The sequence below is a fragment of the Lobosporangium transversale genome (assembly GCF_002105155.1).
Source record: "Lobosporangium transversale strain NRRL 3116 chromosome Unknown BCR41scaffold_61, whole genome shotgun sequence".
In the NCBI taxonomy this organism is placed as follows: Eukaryota; Fungi; Mortierellomycota; class Mortierellomycetes; order Mortierellales; family Mortierellaceae; genus Lobosporangium; species Lobosporangium transversale.
Genome location: NW_019029039.1, coordinates 82,619 through 99,695, shown reverse-complemented (window position 1 = coordinate 99,695; position 17,077 = coordinate 82,619). Strand labels below are relative to the sequence as shown.

Below are 17,077 nucleotides of genomic sequence, written 5' to 3'. Positions count from 1 at the left end.
TTGATAGCGGCAAGGCCGTAAGAGGCAATTCTCGTTATGAGTAAGGTGAGAGAAAGACTTGAATAGAAATCTGAATAGCAAGGTAAAGAGAAAAAAGAGGGAAGGAGAGAGATAGTATTCAAATGTTATATAGAATTTGACTGCGTAACAAAGATATAAAATAAAATAAAGACATGTGGCTGTGGGCCGATGGACTCATCGGAGGCAAAAAAAAGTGCTTTTCTGCTCCTAGCTCCTCTCGCTTCAGTAATATCTTCATTCCCTGTAAAGATCGACTCTTTGTAAAATACTGATCAAAGCTGAATGAATGAAAAAGAGGTGTGTTTGTGTGAGGATGAGGCGCTTAGTCGAACGGACCAAAAAAAAAAAAAAAAAAAAAAAAGAACCACGCGGCTACTGCGGTAGCCATCACAACATTGGTTGTTGTTTAGATTTGTGAAATAAAGGGGAGAGAAAGAGATACCCTTTCTGTACAATAGAGCGACATTTTATAATCCAGCTAGTCTCGTTCTTTTTTATTCACTCGTCATAACAAATTGAGACCCCAGTTGATTAATCCAGGGTAGAAGAGTGTCAAGATATTTCTAAAAACATGTCCACACCTCATCCCTCTTAAATTCAAGGGATTGATCATCCATGTCGCACATTAAAGGATGCGCGTTGGGCGCACGGTCGGCAAAACTTTCTCGAAAGAGAAGAAAAAAGATAAACAGGGGATAAAATGAGTAAGAGGGTGGCAAAAGATCCACACGTTCATACACTGCCCTTTCCTATTTACTTCACCGCAAGTTATATTTATGTAAATTTGGCGTTTATATACGATCTTGGTGAAGTATGAAAGAGTGGTTCAGAAAATGGCGATCGAAATCTTTAAATAAGTACTCAATCTTTAAATAAGTACTCAATCTTTTTTTTTTTTTTTTTTTGTTTTGAAGTGATTTTGTAACTATATCCTGGACTCTAGATCTACAGAGCTTAATGCTGGGTTTTTCGCTTATTTGCTGGTGACAAATGGAAAGAGTTATAAAGATGACTGCTTCGTTTCTAAGTCTCACAAAGAAGTAGTGAAGCATACCAATATACTTTTCAGTAAAATTTACTTTTCTTTTAGGTAAAAATCGCTAAGAACAAAAGCCTAAAAAATGCTCATGTTCGTATGAAAGTATATATATCGGTATGCTTCACTGCAAAGAAGTCTAAATACATCTCTACTTAGCCCCTTATAATGTTTTTGGGCGAAGGCAGATCCTTATTTATTTCAATCCATTTCAGCTACATCGATCCACTAAGACCGGGCCGTGTGTTTCATGAGCATGTAAATCAACCAACACAAGCTGCCCTAGGGATCACATCAAATTTTATGAATCCGAGTCCCGCGTCGCCGAACTGCCTCAATAAGTGCTTTGCAAGATCTTGCCCAATTCTACAATCACAATCCGGTACACATGATAACAATGGGATATGTAGAAAAAGCAGAAGACTAGGGATGTAAATTTTAGATTTGGGGTTTCAATTCACCATTCAACTTAAAATGGGTCGACAATAAGGATTTATTGGAACACCACATGAGCAAAATTAGTGGCAAACAGCCAGCGGGCCTGCCTGCCATTCTACGATCTGTTGAAAGATGCGACGCACTGTTTTTTTTTTCTGTATAAAAAGATTCTTGACTTGTCTATGTCGATGATAATGATGGTCTTTTTGATGATGATGCTTTTTTTGCTGATGATGCTCTTTCCGACTTCATGTCCACTAAGTGAGGTTATGCATTGTTCTTGTCTACCAAAGGGGGATCGTATATATTGAAAATATTCTTTTCCATGCATCTGTGAAGCTATGTAACCTCAACCTCAAGTAATTGGTCCTTTCCAACATCGATATCCTCCTTCTTCAAGCCCGGACCTTTTCTCTCTTCCATGATGTCTATTTGCAGCCATGTTACCTTTTGAGGAACCAATGAGCATGATTATTTTTTACCCCACCGAGAAAAAAAAAAAAGACCTGGTTCCACATGTTTGTGAGAGAAGAGTCATTAAAGGCTATGAAAAATACAATGTTCAGAGGCACTGATGTAATGGATGTTTCTGACAGAACCTCTGTTTAGCATTTTTTTTTTTTTGAATGTTCTAAAGACTTTATTTAGTGTCATCATGAAAATTGCTTAGTCACTACGTGATGCTTATTTATTAATGGAAGAGTTTCAACATGAATGTGGATATATGAATATGTTATACAAAGATCATTGCTTCTAATTACGAGGGGGGAAAAAAAACTGTGATGTAAAAGAATCATGATGGTATAACAGGGCGTAATGGGAACAAATAGTGTTTTGACAGAACAGAGGGTTATAAAGTAAGGAGTACACCGTTTTTTTTCCCTAAACAACAAACTGCTGCTTCTTTCTCATGACAGGCCCGACAGGGAGAATTATATGGCTGTTGGAAGGTAACCACAAAGCTGCAGCACCGTTCCAGAAGGCCATAATAGCGCTTAGGATACCAAATACAGCACCAATGCGCTTTGGGGCCGCGCCTTCTGAAAGATGAGCAAACTCGTTGATAGTCAAGAACAATAAATGGAGGTCCAAGAAGACGAACATGGCGATGGTGGCAATTGTCGATTTAGTCGTGCCCACAGTCAAGATTAATGCCATTAAGAGCCAGATCACCAAGAAGATGCCTGTCGCGTTCTTTAGAGCCTCAGGCTCAAAGCCTTCATAGCTTTCTCTGATGCCAGTCCCAGGAAAGAACATATATCCATATGCAGCCCAATAAGCGCCAAAGGAAGAGAATGCAGTTGCTTCAAACGTGTTGCCGACTTTCATGGACCACATTCCAGCCAAAATTTGGACAATTCCACCGTACCATAATGCAAAGCCAGTTAGAAGAGCTCCACCGCCGCCTGGAGGAACACCTGCACCAATATTATAAAGATTTGAAATAACTAAAAAAAAAAAAAAAAAAAAAAAAAAAAATTAGAATCATACGGGAATGATTCTGTCACCGAGATATTAGGCTACAATGTATGAAAGTATGGATACTTACTGGTAGTAACAGCAAAGGCAAAGAGTCCAAGAGGACCAGGATTGCCGTTTGCAGGTTGGATGAGGCGTATAGCAGATGTGGGTTGAGTGTCCATGATATATTAGTATTGTATGTGTATATGATTGTGAGGGTAGGAATGAAGAAAAATGAGTAAGTGAATAGTTTAAAAGCTACAGGGTGTGAGAGAAAGAGAAGTAGGAAAGAAACAGTGAACGGGCGAAGTTGTATTTATTCACTGGATCAGAAACAACAAACGACAAGCGTTTTATAGCAATCGAATCATCTGCATCCGGTGAAACCCCGTTCTTCACCATTGGCAAAGCAACAGGGTCCATCGTTTGCTCGGGCATGGCCAGTTTGGTTTTTATTTTTTTATTTTTACCTTTTTCTCTGAATAGCAACTGAGAGTCCGATTATTCTTGTGGAGATACACTGCATAAATAAATCGATGAAGAGAGTAATGGATGGTAAAAAAAAAATCGAAATGTTAATCGCACCAATAGTTTTGTGCATCCTGATCAAGAACTGTTGGGTGTGATGTGTATATGAGAGAGTGCATTTGTTCTTTTGTCAAACTCGGGAATCGGGAGCACTATTTGGAAGTTGCAAATCCATCCGCTTCCGCTATCAGTTTGACACGCCAGACAACCACAAACAAACAAACAAGTGATCGTCAACAAATGGATGCAGAGATAAAAAGAATAGCATCACGATTGCTCTCATCTTTTGGAAAATAAAGAAAGAAAGAAACACCCGAGGACATTGTTGGATGGACGTTCTTTCCTGTCTGCTCTCCATTTCAAAAAATTGGTGGCGAATATCCTGTCACTTTCCTTACTTCCACGATTGCAATATCTCCGCGCCACGCGCCAATAAGACAACTGTTATTCCCTCATGGAATTAGGCAGAAAACGAGGTAAGCAAATAAAACTCATGAAAAAGGTAAGATAATTTGGGCCAGCGATAACGATAGTCGATCTCCTCTCTCGGCGAGCTATACATGCCACATGAATTCAATATTATTCATCTGCCTTTCGAAAAAAAAGACCTCGGGTTGAAGAAGTGAATTATTGTATGAACACAAAGGTCTTTCGTTCTCCTTGTCTGCTTATGCTTGCACTTGGCCTGTTTGGGCATTGCCTTCTCTTTGTTCGCAAACAGAAGAGCTGTAGCAGCCCACTGGTACAATGATCCATACAAAGTTTAAAAGTTCTAGTTCAACCAAGTTCCAAGATCAACAGGAGGTGTTATCTCTCCCTTTTTTGAAACCAAAACGATCCCTTCGCACACTTTGCATCTTTACATTTCACAGCTCTTGACATCTGAAAAGAAAAATCTTTTTTGCATTCTTTTCATTCCATACAACATCAACTGCTACAACAGCTACAGCATCAGCCTCTACTTCAATTACAGTAACAAGAAACAAGAATAACTAGCTACCTTTTTTTTCCTACCTTCAGCAATGGTCTTTTCAGAGCCATGGGCTCGCCGGATTGCTGTATTCCTTGTTTGTGTGATCTTCATTCAGCTTCTCTTTCTATTTCATGACCCTCTACAATCTGTTCTCCTTCGTAACACCAACAATGATGCAGACGGTAGTCGTACCACTACGTCAGACCGCATCAAGGCACATCATCCAACCGTACCACTGGACCTTCCAGAACTTGCTATCCTCGACGAACTTTCATCTGTCATTGTTGATAGAGAAGCTCAGCGAACGTTCGCAAAGTCGGGATATGCTACTATCCATGGGACAACTATTGCAGACGATCCTGAGGAGGCGAAGCGGATTCGGGATCAAATCGACTGTTGGTCTAAATATGGGTCCTGGGTTCGAGATGACGAAGGTCCAACAGCAGCAGCAGATACCAATGATACATCCCCATTGAGACCTTGGTCAGCTAGGAAACATTATGGGGACCCACTGTTCAACAAGTGTGATGTTCGTTTCATGGATGGATTGAACGATATAGACAACGCAGGTTTGGGTGCATACTTCCAAGGAACATACGATGATCAGGATGGGCATGGTTGGATCGTTCGGGAGGCTGTCAAGTATAAATGGGTGCCCGACGAAAACATTTGTGGACCACACGCAGTAGCAACAACATCGACAACACCCATAGGATTAAGAGACGCTCGTGCAGAGTACAAATCCTTCAACAAGGCCGAGTTTTGCAAGTCGTTGGCTCAAAGAAGTATGCTTCTTGCAGGGGATGTTACACAATATCAACTACACGATGCGATCCTCAGTGCGGTTCAAGCAACTCCATTCGTTTGTCATGGCGAACATTCTTGTCTCCATGCAGCTCCACATGAACTCTGTCCTCCTACGACAGATGATGGGGTTGAAATACCAAGGCCTGCACCGGGCGGCATCGATGGTACAGATGGTGCTACTATTCAACCAACGGTGCCTTCACTCAAATACGCACGGAATGATGTTATCTCAATCCCTCAAGCTTTCCATTTAGGAGACTACGATAATAATGACAACGACTTTCCCAATGCAAAGACAATAGAGCAAGCATGGGCCACTGATATGGTATTGAAGAATTATGGGATTGTATTCCTTAACAAAGGTCTACATTATCAACCAGACGAAGAGTTTTTGACAGAGCTGGTGTTTACGATGAAACAACTCTGGAAATTTTATCCGGACCTTGTGATCATTTATCGAGCTACCCATCCAACTTCTAATTGTACGATTCTCAAGGAACAAAAGGAGGATGGAGCTCTTGGAAAGCTACTGAATGAGGGCAAGGATACAGATCAGAATGGGCCGTTATTATCGGTAAATCCTGGGGCGGCACTTCAGCAACCCTTAGCAAAGGCACCCGCTCGAACTTCAGAACGGCTCGTGAAACGGGATCTGCAAGCCAGCGGCAGCAGCAATACAGATGAAGCCTACATAGTGTCCAGACCATCATTGGCTGATGTTCAACGACAGAACAAGATGGCTAAAGTCATTGTAGAGAGTGCTGGAGGTATATTTTTGGATACAGAAGAAATGTTTGCAAAGAGGCCTGATGGGCGAATGGGCGATGGTGATTGCTCAAGATTTTGTGCACCTGGGCCCTTGGATGCATATGTGGAGCTAGTCTTTAATGCTCTTAGGATCTTACAGATCAAGCCCTACCAACCCTTAGATATCCCCTCTTATTGATCGGAGTGTAAGAAAGAAAAGAAGATCAGTGGGAAAGGACAAGTCGCACTGTCACATTATGCTTTTTATCATTATCATTATCAGTCATTATTCGCAAAATAGATAAAAATATGTTTTTTTTTCCTCGTATATTTTTTTCCTCTGTGTACAATAAACGCGTTCAATGTTGAAATTCTATGCGAACGATCGCTTATGTAGCATGATTATGTGCAATGATGGTTATATTAGATGATGATTTAGAGGGAAAAAAAAAAAAAAAAAAAAAGACTCGTATATTTTATTGGCTATGAGACAGTAATGATGGCTGACATGGAGCCAATAGGAAGCACTTCAGACGTCAAGGAAGATGATGATGAATCAGATGGTACTAGGATGGTTTGTCTACAGGAATGATCCAGCGTCTCAGATTGAAAAACCTGAATTGCTGGCGTTATAATACAACCTGATTCTTCATGCTCATGCCCCGCTTCTACTGTGGCAGTTGGGCTACCATCGCTTCCTTCATCCTCCTCCTGCTGCAGAATGCATGTCTCTGGCTCTCTAGCCAAAGTTTCTGCTGCTGATACCGATACGTCTGGCATCGATACTGATACTTCTGGCACCGATACTGATACTTCTGGCACTGATACTGCTGTCACTAGTGTTGGTACTGATGTAGTTGCTTCAGACGACAATAGATCATCCATAGGATCCGCATTGAGACTACTCTGCCCACTAGTGGCAGCACTCCGCGAGACTGAAAATGGTTTCTTCGTCAGTGCTTGCATTCTCTGAATCAACAGCCTCGATGATTCACCAATGGTTGAAGCTCTGGCTCTGGCTCTGACTCCAAGGCGCCCCTGCGTCTGTCCTTGTTCCCGCAGTCTAATAGGGGAAACATTAATACTCTCTCCATGAGTGGAGTTTAAAGAACTTCGGAACGGTGACGACGACGACTCAATCTGAGTCGAATGGTAGTTGTTATAGGGCTGGGAATAGGAACGACCATGCATTTGAGGTATATGTGGTGGTATTAGTCCTGTATCATCATGAATAACATTAGGCGAAGCTACTGGTAACGACGAAGATGAAGATAAAGGTGTATTTGTGGTAGCCCACATTGCATATTGTGCTCTAGCTCGCTGATGTTCTTCGATATGGATATGGTGGGGGACATGAGAAGGAAACTCAAATGAATATCGTGGTGTAACAGGTAGATCTTCTTCGTGGTGGTGATGTCTCGGTTGAGTAGTTGTCGTTACCGCTGCTGGTAGGTTGAATTCAGGCAGATGAGCCGGCTCTGGGTGTGAGATTGTATGGGCTCTCATCCGTACATGCCCAAAATAATCCTCCTGCTGTGTTCCATTATGTGGTGCGATGTTAGGCGATATTGTAAAATGATGAACATCCGAGGTAGAATAAGAATGATGGTGATGGTGATGACGAGCGGGATTCCCAAGTGGCGAGCGATCAATAACTCGGTTTGGAACATCATATGAAGGTGGAGAAGGCAATCGAGCCAAGTTCAGCATAGTTTGGTCGATCAGTCTATGAGAGGCGAGTGGTATTGATGAAGGCGACGTCATTGGAGATTCGAGGGCTGCCGGGGTTGGCGGGCTCGACAGACCTGAAATTTGATTTGTTAAAGTTTCAGAATTGACTTCCCCCCCTGTTCTTCCTTCTTCTTGATCTTCCTGGTTGTTAGAATGCGGTGACTGTTCGACCGCAATAGGACTATCATCTCCAGTAATAGGAGTAGAAAGTGCTGTGCTGTGGTTGGACTCCAATCTAGATTCGACTTCTGTCTCAAGAGCTATGATATGATCGCTATCTGGTGTGGAGTGAACAAGAATAGGCTGCACCGGTAGGACGACACCGGGAGGTAGTTCATGTTCATATACGCAGACTGGGTCCAGCTCATGATCATCATAGAGTGGAGGAAGATTCAGGTCTATCTCGGCATTCATTAGATAAAAAGCTGAGCTGAGCTGAACTGCATACAACGGGTTACACAAAAAGGAGCAAGTTCGACCAAGAATTTCATTTCTTACCGATTGTCTGTTGTATGCGTCCCTGGATTAATAACTCTCTTATTCGGGCCTCTTTTACATCCTTGCGGTGTCTGGTATAAAGGATCCCAACACAGATGCCTAATAACGTAATCGACCCAAGCACAATCCCGATATACACGCCTGTTTGAAATACCATCTCAACTCGTATTATGTACACTGTAGCTAATTGCCGAAACCTCTTTAGAGTGTTGGAAAAATGAAAAATTGGACTGAGTGAGGGAAGGAAGGGGGGAAGAAGAGGGTATTGGTCGATCTGTAAGGATTTATTGGAAGAGGAAGGAGGATTTGATTGAGAAAATGGGTATTGAGAGGAAGAAAACAAACGAAAAATGGTCTCCAAGAAAAGGAACAAAGGTTCAACATTTATAAGATTAAAGCACCCCACAGGTCAGGCCAGATAATAGGCTATTTCAATGATCGTTGATCTGTGAGTGGTTTTGTCTTGCGGATGGGGCAAATTTACTGCAGTCATGTTAACAAAAGGCCATTGGCCAGCGCTGTTTTGGGCTGTGATAAAAAAAAGTACATGTACATGAACTCGTTTATCGAATATGCATACTAATCGTTAGTGTTTAATAATATGGAGTATGGGAGTATGGCTAGTCTATTAATTACTGGAAACCTTCAGAGAGAGAACAAAAGAAATCTGGGAACTTCTTTTAAAGGGAAAAAAAAGAGAAAAAGAAAAAAAGGTTACAGGTTTGAGGTGACGAGGGAAGCAGAGAATGGAATTTTTGTTGTGCATACTGCTGCATGAGCATAGCATTTCTTTTGGGCAATTGAGTCCCCAACCAATGTAGCATCACGTGTACATGCAATTGTTCAGGTTTCATAATTTTTTTTTTTTACTTTCAGGTTGAAAGAACACTACGCCCGACACTGACAAAACCCAAATTTTTTGAGCGAAACAGGAAGGGACAGAATCTGCATTAACGTTTTACAAACAATATAGCATGACATCTCAACACCTCATTCCACCGCTGGTAATGCTACTTTCTCCTCATTTCCTACACAAAGTTCAATTGAGTTCTCATTACAACTCAAAAGCCAACCTTTTGACAATTAATTAACCCGTCTCACTCTTTAATAATAATAATAATAATAACTGTAATTAATAATAATATAGAATTTTGGAATGATTGAAGAGGATTTGTATCGGTCAGGACAACCCAATGAGCTCAACTTCCCATTTCTGGAGAAACTCGGTTTAAGAACCGTTGTCTGGTTAGCTCCAGAAGAACCGAATCAACGTTTGTATGTGTGTATTTGTAAATTTAGACCGAAGATTAAAAAAAAAAAAAAAAAAAAAATTCAATGGCATGATAAAGTTGACTGATTTTTTACTTTTTCGGACCATCTAATTCATTTTTATTGTCATAATGGTGACCATTTACCTACGTTTTATGGACATCAGTCTCGATTTCATTGATGATCAGGACATTCATTTATATCATTTGGGGGTCGTCTCATCTATGAATGCATGGGATCCTATCACAGAAGAAGTTGTCCTTGAAGCTTCAGAATTGATCTTGACACCCAAAAATTATCCAATGATCATTATGTGTAATCTGGGGCGGCATCGTACAGGTAAAATGAAATAATAATTACAATAACAGCACTAACTATTGCTATATACTGCGTATATTAAGTTGACATGATAACACCCTTTTCCCTGTTTCCCCTTGGTTGTTTAAGGCACCATCGTAGGTTGTTTGCGGAAACTACAGCGCTGGAACTTGACATCAATTTTTGAGGAGTATCGACGGTATGCTGGCCCAAAAGTCAGGGTGCTGAACGAACAATTCATTGAGCTGTTTGACACGGATCTAGTACGCGTACCAATTGACCATCCAAAGTGGCTCTGAACAAAGAAAAAGTTAAAAATAAATATATAAATAAAAGACTGGATCAACAATATCAAAAAATATAGCATAACAAATGTCTATACTAATTTGCTCCGCAAATGGTTAAGATCATCCATCTTCAGAACGATGATGGGTCTGATTGTGACTGTTTTAATGAGTAAAAAGATTTTTTTTTTTTTCATTCTTTCAAATGTCAATTCATATCATTATAACAAACATGAACCCTACTGTTGCAAAATGGTTGGAAGAGATAGCTGCCGCCAAGGCAAAGGTCCAAGCCAAGTCTGTCAGCGCCACCAGTCATATCGCCCTACCAAACAATTCAGCTACAGCGGCAGCAGCGGCAGCAACGATAATTGAGGGAACACCACATAAAGCGATGACTGTAACGGAAACAACCAACTATAATAACTCCACGAACAAGACAATAGCAACCCGTCCATCCTATGGAATCATTTTATCCTATGATCTCAAGACACGTAAAAAGAAACTCCGTCTTGTTCTTCCACCAGAACCTATTAAACCAGCTCCGGGCGAATGTTGTGGGAACGATTGTGATCCATGCGTAAATACAATCTATTGGGAAGATTTGGCCGCCTATAAAGAACAAGTCAAAAAGCTTGAAGTAGAATATAAGGAAGCTTGTCAGTCGTTGGAATTAGGACAAACGGAAGAGAAGGCGGTGGTGACGCAGATGGAGGGAATACAGTACGCGAACCTTGTCGAGAATAATAACAATGATGCTGATGATGAAGGATTGAGTATTCGATCGTACCGTCCTTTCAAGGTTCTTCGGAAATGCTACCTCACAAAGAATACATTACTTGTTGTTTGCGACCTTCCATATTCCTTGGTAGCAGCGGCAGCATCGACAACATCACCAACAGGAGTATCAGAATCAAACAACAAAAATAGGACTCCCGATTATCAATATGATAGCCATATTAAGGCCATGTTCCATGTTCTGATCCGATTCAAAAGAGAGTTGAGAGGCAATAAGGATAATCATAATAGTGATAATGATATTGGTAACACTAACAAGGATGAGGAATTCATCACTCGAGCATATACGCCTGTCGATCTCTCGAATTCTTCATTCCTGATGGGTATTATGGAAAGTGGTGAAAACAGCGACAACAATAACAGCAATAGTGTCTCTTCTCTTCAAGACAAAATGGGGTTCCTCGTCAAGCTCTATCCCGCTCCTCATTCGACTTCAGATATGTTTCGACAACTGAAGGAGTATAACCATAAAGACCATGATGTCGTTAGCGATAAAAGCAACCAATCAGGATGGCTGTACCTCCGAGGACCTATTCAGACTGCTCGTGACCGTCAGCGAAATCACCAGGCTATTGTAGGAGAGACAAGAATAGAGTTAGGAATAGAACCAGAATCAGTGTCAGAGACAGAATCGATAAACTCTGATTTACGTAAAGGGATAATGAGAAAGAACAAGAAAAAGAAGGAACGGATTGTGATGATCGCAGCGGGATCAGGGATTACGCCCATGTATCAAGTGATAAGAGCAGTCCATCAAAGTCAGCAGCAGCAGCAACAACAACAGTTGTCGGATCATATTCCATCAGAAACAAAACTCGATTTGATATATTGCAACAGGGCCTCATCTGATATTTGGCTGCGTCAAGAAATTCAAAAAACATGCTTTTTATCCACATCGTGGGATAAAAATGATAGTAATGCCGTGATGAAAACACAGCGAGTACATATCCAGCATGTGCTTTCACAAGCAACATCAATAGCAATGACAACAGCAATGTTGCATCATCAGAAAGAACAGGAAGGACAAGGACAAGAGCAAAAGTCGGATCATCATCATTATGATGAAAGAATTCATACAGGTGGTCGTATCACTCTTGAGATTTTACGTAACACCTTACAAGATCATTCACCTTCTACGTCTACACCCATATCCACAGCCACGACTTCCTCGGATAGCGATGATACGTATCTTAAATTCCTAATCTGTGGTCCTCCAGCGTTCAACTTGGATGTATCTTCAATGCTGGCTCAACTTGGATATACGGAATCCAACACGTGTGAGATCCATGTATTGGAATAAAAAAGTAAAAAAGTTATAACTATATAGATTACATAGACTAAGGACGTTTCATGGTAAAAGTTCTATAATAGTTGAAGGACTGCGATATAGTTATAACATTGACTAATCATAGACTACAAATAAAAATATAATCGATAACGTTTTCTCCCTTTGGTCGATGCTGTTAAGATGTACCTCAAATGGTTTAAAAAAGAGCTATGATATTGTTTATTATTTCAAAATGGTATATGTATATTCTAATATGCTTCTTTTTTTTTCTATGAGGTAAATGAGTAATTAATAGAAACAATAAAGCACAACATTGAGATGTAGTCTACAATAATAATAATGACAATGAAAAGGAAAGAAATTGCTAGCAGACATGTGTAACAAATGTAGAATACAAAGCGGAACAAGCACAATAAAAATAAAAATAAAAATAAAAATAAAAATAAAAATTTAAAGGTGTCGAACATCCTCTGGAGGAGATAACATTTGAACCTTGGAAACAGGCACAGCAAAAGCAGGGTCTCCGTTAACAACAGGCATGTGGGCTACACCTGCTGTATAGTTAGAGGCAGATCTTTTTGGACTGACAGGTGAAGGAGCATACTGCATGATTTGTTGCTGCTGTTGCTGCTGTCGCTGTTGTTGTTGTTGTTGTTGTTGTTGTTGTTGTTGTTGTTGTTGTTGTTGTTGTTGTTGTTGTTGCTGAAGCTGCAGTTGCAGCTGGATTTGCAACATTTGTTGATGTTGTTGCATTTGATATTGTTGCAATTGAATTTTGTATTGTTGCTTAATCTGTTGATGTTGTTGTTGCTGTTGAAGCAAGGTAGTGCGAACCATGTGATGGTCTCGGAACTGAAGTAGCGCGTCTCCTACATATTGAAGCTCATCGGCTTTGACATTCAGTTCAAACTTGGTAGTAAACAGAAATTCAAGTTCAAGTTGGTTTAGCTCTGGAAGACTTAAACCACCGACCTAAAAAGAAAAAGAGAAGACAAAGAACAGAAGAGTTAGTCTTCTTTCATTTTTTACGAAGACTATTTTGGATTTATATGCAATCAGAGAGCCAAAGATGAAGAAAAAAAAAAAGGAAAAAAAAAAGTGAAACGAGTGAGGGCAAAGGAGTAGGAGGGAGATCTGGCGATGAATGTTTTTTTTTTTTTTTTTTTTTTTTTGACTCAAGAACAGATAAGGTCCACTAATGTGTAGATCTTTCATGAATGTTAGGTAAAAGAAGACGCCGAACACGATGGTTCGATCGTTGGCCATCCATAGTGCGATAAGGTTAGATGAAGCACAATTTTTGTGTTTCGTTTAGTCTGTGTTGTGGAACCAACCACAAACACTTTACACAGAAAATAATAATTGTATATAATTGAATGCACAGACTGATGCTTTGATGGAACGTGCAGCAAACCCAAGAACGTGGTCAAATGAATTGAGAATTGAGGAGAAGTGTAGGGATGGTGAGCGAAAAAAAAAAAGGGGGAGAGCTTTTTTTTTTTTTACCTTTGCGTATCTTGCATTGGAATAAAACAGGTCTGAAGTGAACTTTGCAGCAACCATCAGACACGTAATCAGTAACCGATGAATGTTGAAGCTGTTAAGGCGGAATCCGTTATCGGTTGCTGCGGTACATGGCGGGGCAGGCGGTGTTGCAGCAGGAGTCTGAGGGAGGGAGATTTCTACTGCTGGAGAAACAGAGGGTGATAATGTTGACATCTCGTCTGTTCTTGCTCTCTTTTTACAATTTTGGGGTTGACATGAAGAGTCTTCTTCTCTGCCATGTTTTCGAACCACTGGGATGCCGGCATTGGGGCCAATTACTGATGATGAAGGAGATTTGATATGGACTTCAAGATCTTCCTTCTCCATCAGAGACACAATTAAGCTGCTAGTGCTCTTTTGACAAGTGTCTGTTGTTGATGCCATTGTTCCATTTGGTTGAAGCTGCATCCCTTCCAGTCCACCAATGCGGTCAAAATACACCAACACGTTCAGTAAGGTTTCATTAGTAAAAGGGATATACTGCAGGATCCTTGTCAGGTAAGCCTCGATGGAGATACGAGGCACGGCTCTTGAATGGAACAACGTAACGGAGCTGCCATTCGAGGGGTCATATTGGCTATCGTTTTTTTGAACAACTTTCGAGAGCAATGCCGAGACAATATTCAGAGTATCTTTAATAGGATGATTGATCAGATTGAATGGTTGTGGAACTGGTTGTTGCTGTTGCTGGAGGGATGCTGTTGAGGACATGTTGATAGGAGAGGCATTAACCATGGTAGCAGATGTTGAAGTGGATGGATCTGTAATATAAGTACGAGGCTGTGATGATGATGATGGGGAGGAAGAGGAGGGGCAAGAGGAGGCGATGTCGTTTGAGGAGATTGTAGAGTTACTAAGTGTTTCGCTACAGTTCTTGGAGGTCTGCTCGGGCGTGGGCGGTGGTGACGGAGTTGTTGTGATGTTGGTATCTGTGGATGGTGCAGATGAAATAAGAGTAGTTGTTGTGGTGGCAGAGGTGGCGGATGATAATGCGTTCATGATACGAGGAGGATGTGATGGAAGGGCGTTGCAAGATGCCATGTTGTTGTTCGGCGTAGTAGTGATGGGCGATTATAAAATTAGCGATCAAGTGGCCTTGCTAAATTTGTGGACAAGTCTGCTGAGGTAACCGTAAATAAGACAATTGACAACTGAAGATGTCAAAAGACAAATGTGTGTGGTGTAGTGTAGAGATGATTGTAAAATGATAACAGTTGTGGTGGAGAGAATAAAGCAAGAGAGAGGCAATGGTAGAGAGCAAAAGAGATGACGAAAAGAAGATTGAAGAACGGACTTTGTGAGACAACGATTATATTTAAATAAATAAAATGAAAAAGAGAAAGCAAAGAAACAAAAAGAGAAATAAAAGGAAAGAAGAGCTGAAGGAACAGATCTTTCTCCCATTCCAGCCCTTTCCTGTATACATGTACCGTCCCAACACCTCTTATGGCTACCCTCGTACAAAAAAAAAAACGACAGTAAGCAAGCTCCACTAGCGTCGTTCTATGCATGAAATAGAAACCCAAAAGGACACGACGATCGCTTCACGTTTTCAATAAAAGTTTGAACAGCCAGTGATATTTTCCCCACCATGCACTTCTTTTTTTACTTTTTTTTTATAAATTTGCTTTTTTGTGCACCTGCCACATACACAAGCAACAACTCCATGCCCTTTCGCTCATGTAATATTACATAGTTCTAGCCAATAATATTGCAGAGTCAAACAACGTGTCATGATCCGATGCATTGTGATGAGTGGAGGAAAGGGCCTGCTTTCTGCGCCTATTTTCATTGGCTAAGGCTCTGTTCCTGCATAAAAACAAAACCAACAGTTTTGGCTGGCATTTAAAAGTTGTCTGAAGGTTTCTTTTCCTTCTGCGGTCATGCAACACATTCCGGATCCAACTTTCATCATGCTTGGCACTTAAACTGCGCTAAACTTCAGGGTCTAGTATGACCCGTCAACGGATCGGGTCAATGACTGAATCCGGTAGAACAATACTCCTTTTAAGATCTTTAAGCAGTTATCATTCTCTCGACGACTTTGATCTTTGAAAGGTGCAAAACGAACGCATGGTGCTGAAAAAAGCTATTAATTAATGCTTGAACAGAAGACCCTATCAAAACACTGACGGGAAGTTTATAATATATATATATACAACTACCGTCTTTATTGTATACACCATTGCATATAACACGTCATAAAACAAGGTAATATCTGAGCCTTGTCGGTTCAAGGTCATTCTTTAATCTACTTGCGGCCAATCATTTGTAGTATGGGTTCAATTCAGGGACACAAGCTGCTTCCCGATATTGCCACATTGATATATATTCGTTCACATTTAGTTCAATAGCACCAGGGTTCTGTATATACAGTGCATGCAGTGAAAAAAAAAAAAAAAAAAAAAAAAAAAAAGTTTAATGGCCAGACTTTTGGTATAGATCTTATGATTCGCTCAGCATGTAGCCAATTAAAACGATTCAAGTCCAACTTCGACCTAGGCTCGGCCTTTCCATGAACATGAAATGTAAACCTGAACTTCTATTCGTTGGCAACCTTGAAAACCGGACTTTTAAGAGCAATGAATGTGTATCCAGACAGCAACATCATTCCGTATTTGACATTTATCGATAATGTATTTACACAAAGGTGTCCCGAGAAGTGTATAAACCTGATTTTATAGAACATGTAATCGAGAATTAGATCAAATGGCGATATATCAGACGTCGGTATTGCATGATGAGCAAATCGATGAACAGAAATGCAGATCTTATGATCCTCCATTGCTGTCATCATACGTGAGCAGATATTGTTTGATATAATGTACATCTTCATAAAAAATGTTTCTATTGATGACCCTGTGTTGAAAATGAGATGATTTCATGTTAACAATAATATCAAGGTCAATAACTATTCAATCTTTTTGTTTTGCGTGTATATATCTTGCAGTACATTTGTACAGCAAGAGTTTATAACACTATATATATATATTAAAAAAAACTTCAACATTGGAACGATTACACAGCTGTAGATCCTTTAATGACTCCGTTTATCCGCCCCCTTTTGAAAGTTCAAAAGTAAAAACAAAACAATAATAAATAAAAAGAGCCATATGGTTCTTAAAGAAGGCGGGAAATTTTGCAGACATACCATCGATTCCGATCTAAAATCATTATTGGTCGCGTGCGCCACGTTTTTTTCTCCACATTTTGGTGCAACGAACCAATCATTCTGGGATATGGATGGAAGGCCTACATGAACAAAAAAAACATGGCAAACATTGTTATGAGAAACAAAGAGCTTTCTTTTCTAGACTAACACGTTTAGCAACCAT

General features: G+C 40.3%; 7 protein-coding genes across 7 annotated transcripts; 4 read left to right on the top strand and 3 right to left on the bottom strand.

The window, feature by feature from the left end:
• Nucleotides 1–721: 721 nt before the first annotated feature.
• BCR41DRAFT_375126 (hypothetical protein) lies at nucleotides 722–1,492 on the top strand (the record flags this gene model as incomplete). The annotated part of the gene is made up of 3 exons (XM_022026918.1): nucleotides 722–832; nucleotides 1,112–1,162; nucleotides 1,217–1,492. The coding sequence occupies 3 exons, from the start codon at nucleotides 722–724 to the stop codon at nucleotides 1,490–1,492; spliced, it is 438 nt and encodes a 145-aa protein (XP_021876267.1).
• Nucleotides 1,493–2,128: 636 nt separating this feature from the next.
• BCR41DRAFT_342371 (GPR1/FUN34/yaaH family-domain-containing protein) lies at nucleotides 2,129–3,278 on the bottom strand. The gene is made up of 2 exons (XM_022022284.1): nucleotides 3,045–3,278; nucleotides 2,129–2,943 (listed from the first exon to the last, which is right to left on the bottom strand). Exons 1-2 carry the CDS (start codon nucleotides 3,136–3,138, stop codon nucleotides 2,378–2,380), a joined length of 660 nt encoding a protein of 219 aa, XP_021876266.1. The 5' UTR covers nucleotides 3,139–3,278; the 3' UTR covers nucleotides 2,129–2,377.
• A 1,228-nt stretch (nucleotides 3,279–4,506) lies between these two features.
• Nucleotides 4,507–6,210, top strand: BCR41DRAFT_375124 (hypothetical protein; the record flags this gene model as incomplete). The annotated part of the gene is made up of 1 exon (XM_022026917.1): nucleotides 4,507–6,210. The coding sequence occupies one exon, from the start codon at nucleotides 4,507–4,509 to the stop codon at nucleotides 6,208–6,210; it is 1,704 nt and encodes a 567-aa protein (XP_021876265.1).
• Nucleotides 6,211–6,494: 284 nt separating this feature from the next.
• On the bottom strand, nucleotides 6,495–8,156 carry BCR41DRAFT_401350 (hypothetical protein; the record flags this gene model as incomplete). Its single annotated transcript, XM_022029213.1, has 1 exon — nucleotides 6,495–8,156. The coding sequence occupies one exon, from the start codon at nucleotides 8,154–8,156 to the stop codon at nucleotides 6,495–6,497; it is 1,662 nt and encodes a 553-aa protein (XP_021876264.1).
• A 972-nt stretch (nucleotides 8,157–9,128) lies between these two features.
• On the top strand, nucleotides 9,129–10,170 carry BCR41DRAFT_363226 (putative tyrosine phosphatase family protein). Its single transcript, XM_022025859.1, has 4 exons — nucleotides 9,129–9,244; nucleotides 9,388–9,515; nucleotides 9,676–9,848; nucleotides 9,957–10,170. The coding sequence occupies exons 1-4, from the start codon at nucleotides 9,215–9,217 to the stop codon at nucleotides 10,124–10,126; spliced, it is 501 nt and encodes a 166-aa protein (XP_021876263.1). The 5' UTR covers nucleotides 9,129–9,214; the 3' UTR covers nucleotides 10,127–10,170.
• A 165-nt stretch (nucleotides 10,171–10,335) lies between these two features.
• Nucleotides 10,336–12,321, top strand: BCR41DRAFT_363225 (hypothetical protein). The gene has a single exon (XM_022025858.1). It carries the CDS (start codon nucleotides 10,344–10,346, stop codon nucleotides 12,207–12,209), a length of 1,866 nt encoding a protein of 621 aa, XP_021876262.1. The 5' UTR covers nucleotides 10,336–10,343; the 3' UTR covers nucleotides 12,210–12,321.
• Nucleotides 12,322–12,502: 181 nt separating this feature from the next.
• On the bottom strand, nucleotides 12,503–15,122 carry BCR41DRAFT_363224 (cyclin-domain-containing protein). The gene is made up of 2 exons (XM_022025857.1): nucleotides 13,704–15,122; nucleotides 12,503–13,169 (listed from the first exon to the last, which is right to left on the bottom strand). Exons 1-2 carry the CDS (start codon nucleotides 14,781–14,783, stop codon nucleotides 12,648–12,650), a joined length of 1,602 nt encoding a protein of 533 aa, XP_021876261.1. The 5' UTR covers nucleotides 14,784–15,122; the 3' UTR covers nucleotides 12,503–12,647.
• Between the last annotated feature and the right edge of the window lie 1,955 nt (nucleotides 15,123–17,077).

Excerpts from the sequence above, each read along its gene's own strand:
- BCR41DRAFT_342371 (XM_022022284.1), bottom strand. The coding sequence starts at position 3,138 with ATGGACACTCAACCCACATCTGCTATACGCCTCATCCAACCTGCAAAC. Across the intron at positions 2,944-3,044 it reads TGCCTTTGCTGTTACTACCA|TTATTTCAAATCTTTATAAT; the intron begins GTAAGTATCCAT and ends TTTTTTTTTTAG.
- BCR41DRAFT_363226 (XM_022025859.1), top strand. The coding sequence starts at position 9,215 with ATGACATCTCAACACCTCATTCCACCGCTG. Across the intron at positions 9,245-9,387 it reads AACACCTCATTCCACCGCTG|AATTTTGGAATGATTGAAGA; the intron begins GTAATGCTACTT and ends ATAATAATATAG. Across the intron at positions 9,849-9,956 it reads TCTGGGGCGGCATCGTACAG|GCACCATCGTAGGTTGTTTG; the intron begins GTAAAATGAAAT and ends TGGTTGTTTAAG.
- BCR41DRAFT_363225 (XM_022025858.1), top strand. The coding sequence starts at position 10,344 with ATGAACCCTACTGTTGCAAAATGGTTGGAAGAGATAGCTGCCGCCAAG.
- BCR41DRAFT_363224 (XM_022025857.1), bottom strand. The coding sequence starts at position 14,783 with ATGGCATCTTGCAACGCCCTTCCATCACATCCTCCTCGTATCATGAAC. Across the intron at positions 13,170-13,703 it reads CCAATGCAAGATACGCAAAG|GTCGGTGGTTTAAGTCTTCC; the intron begins GTAAAAAAAAAA and ends TTTTCTTTTTAG.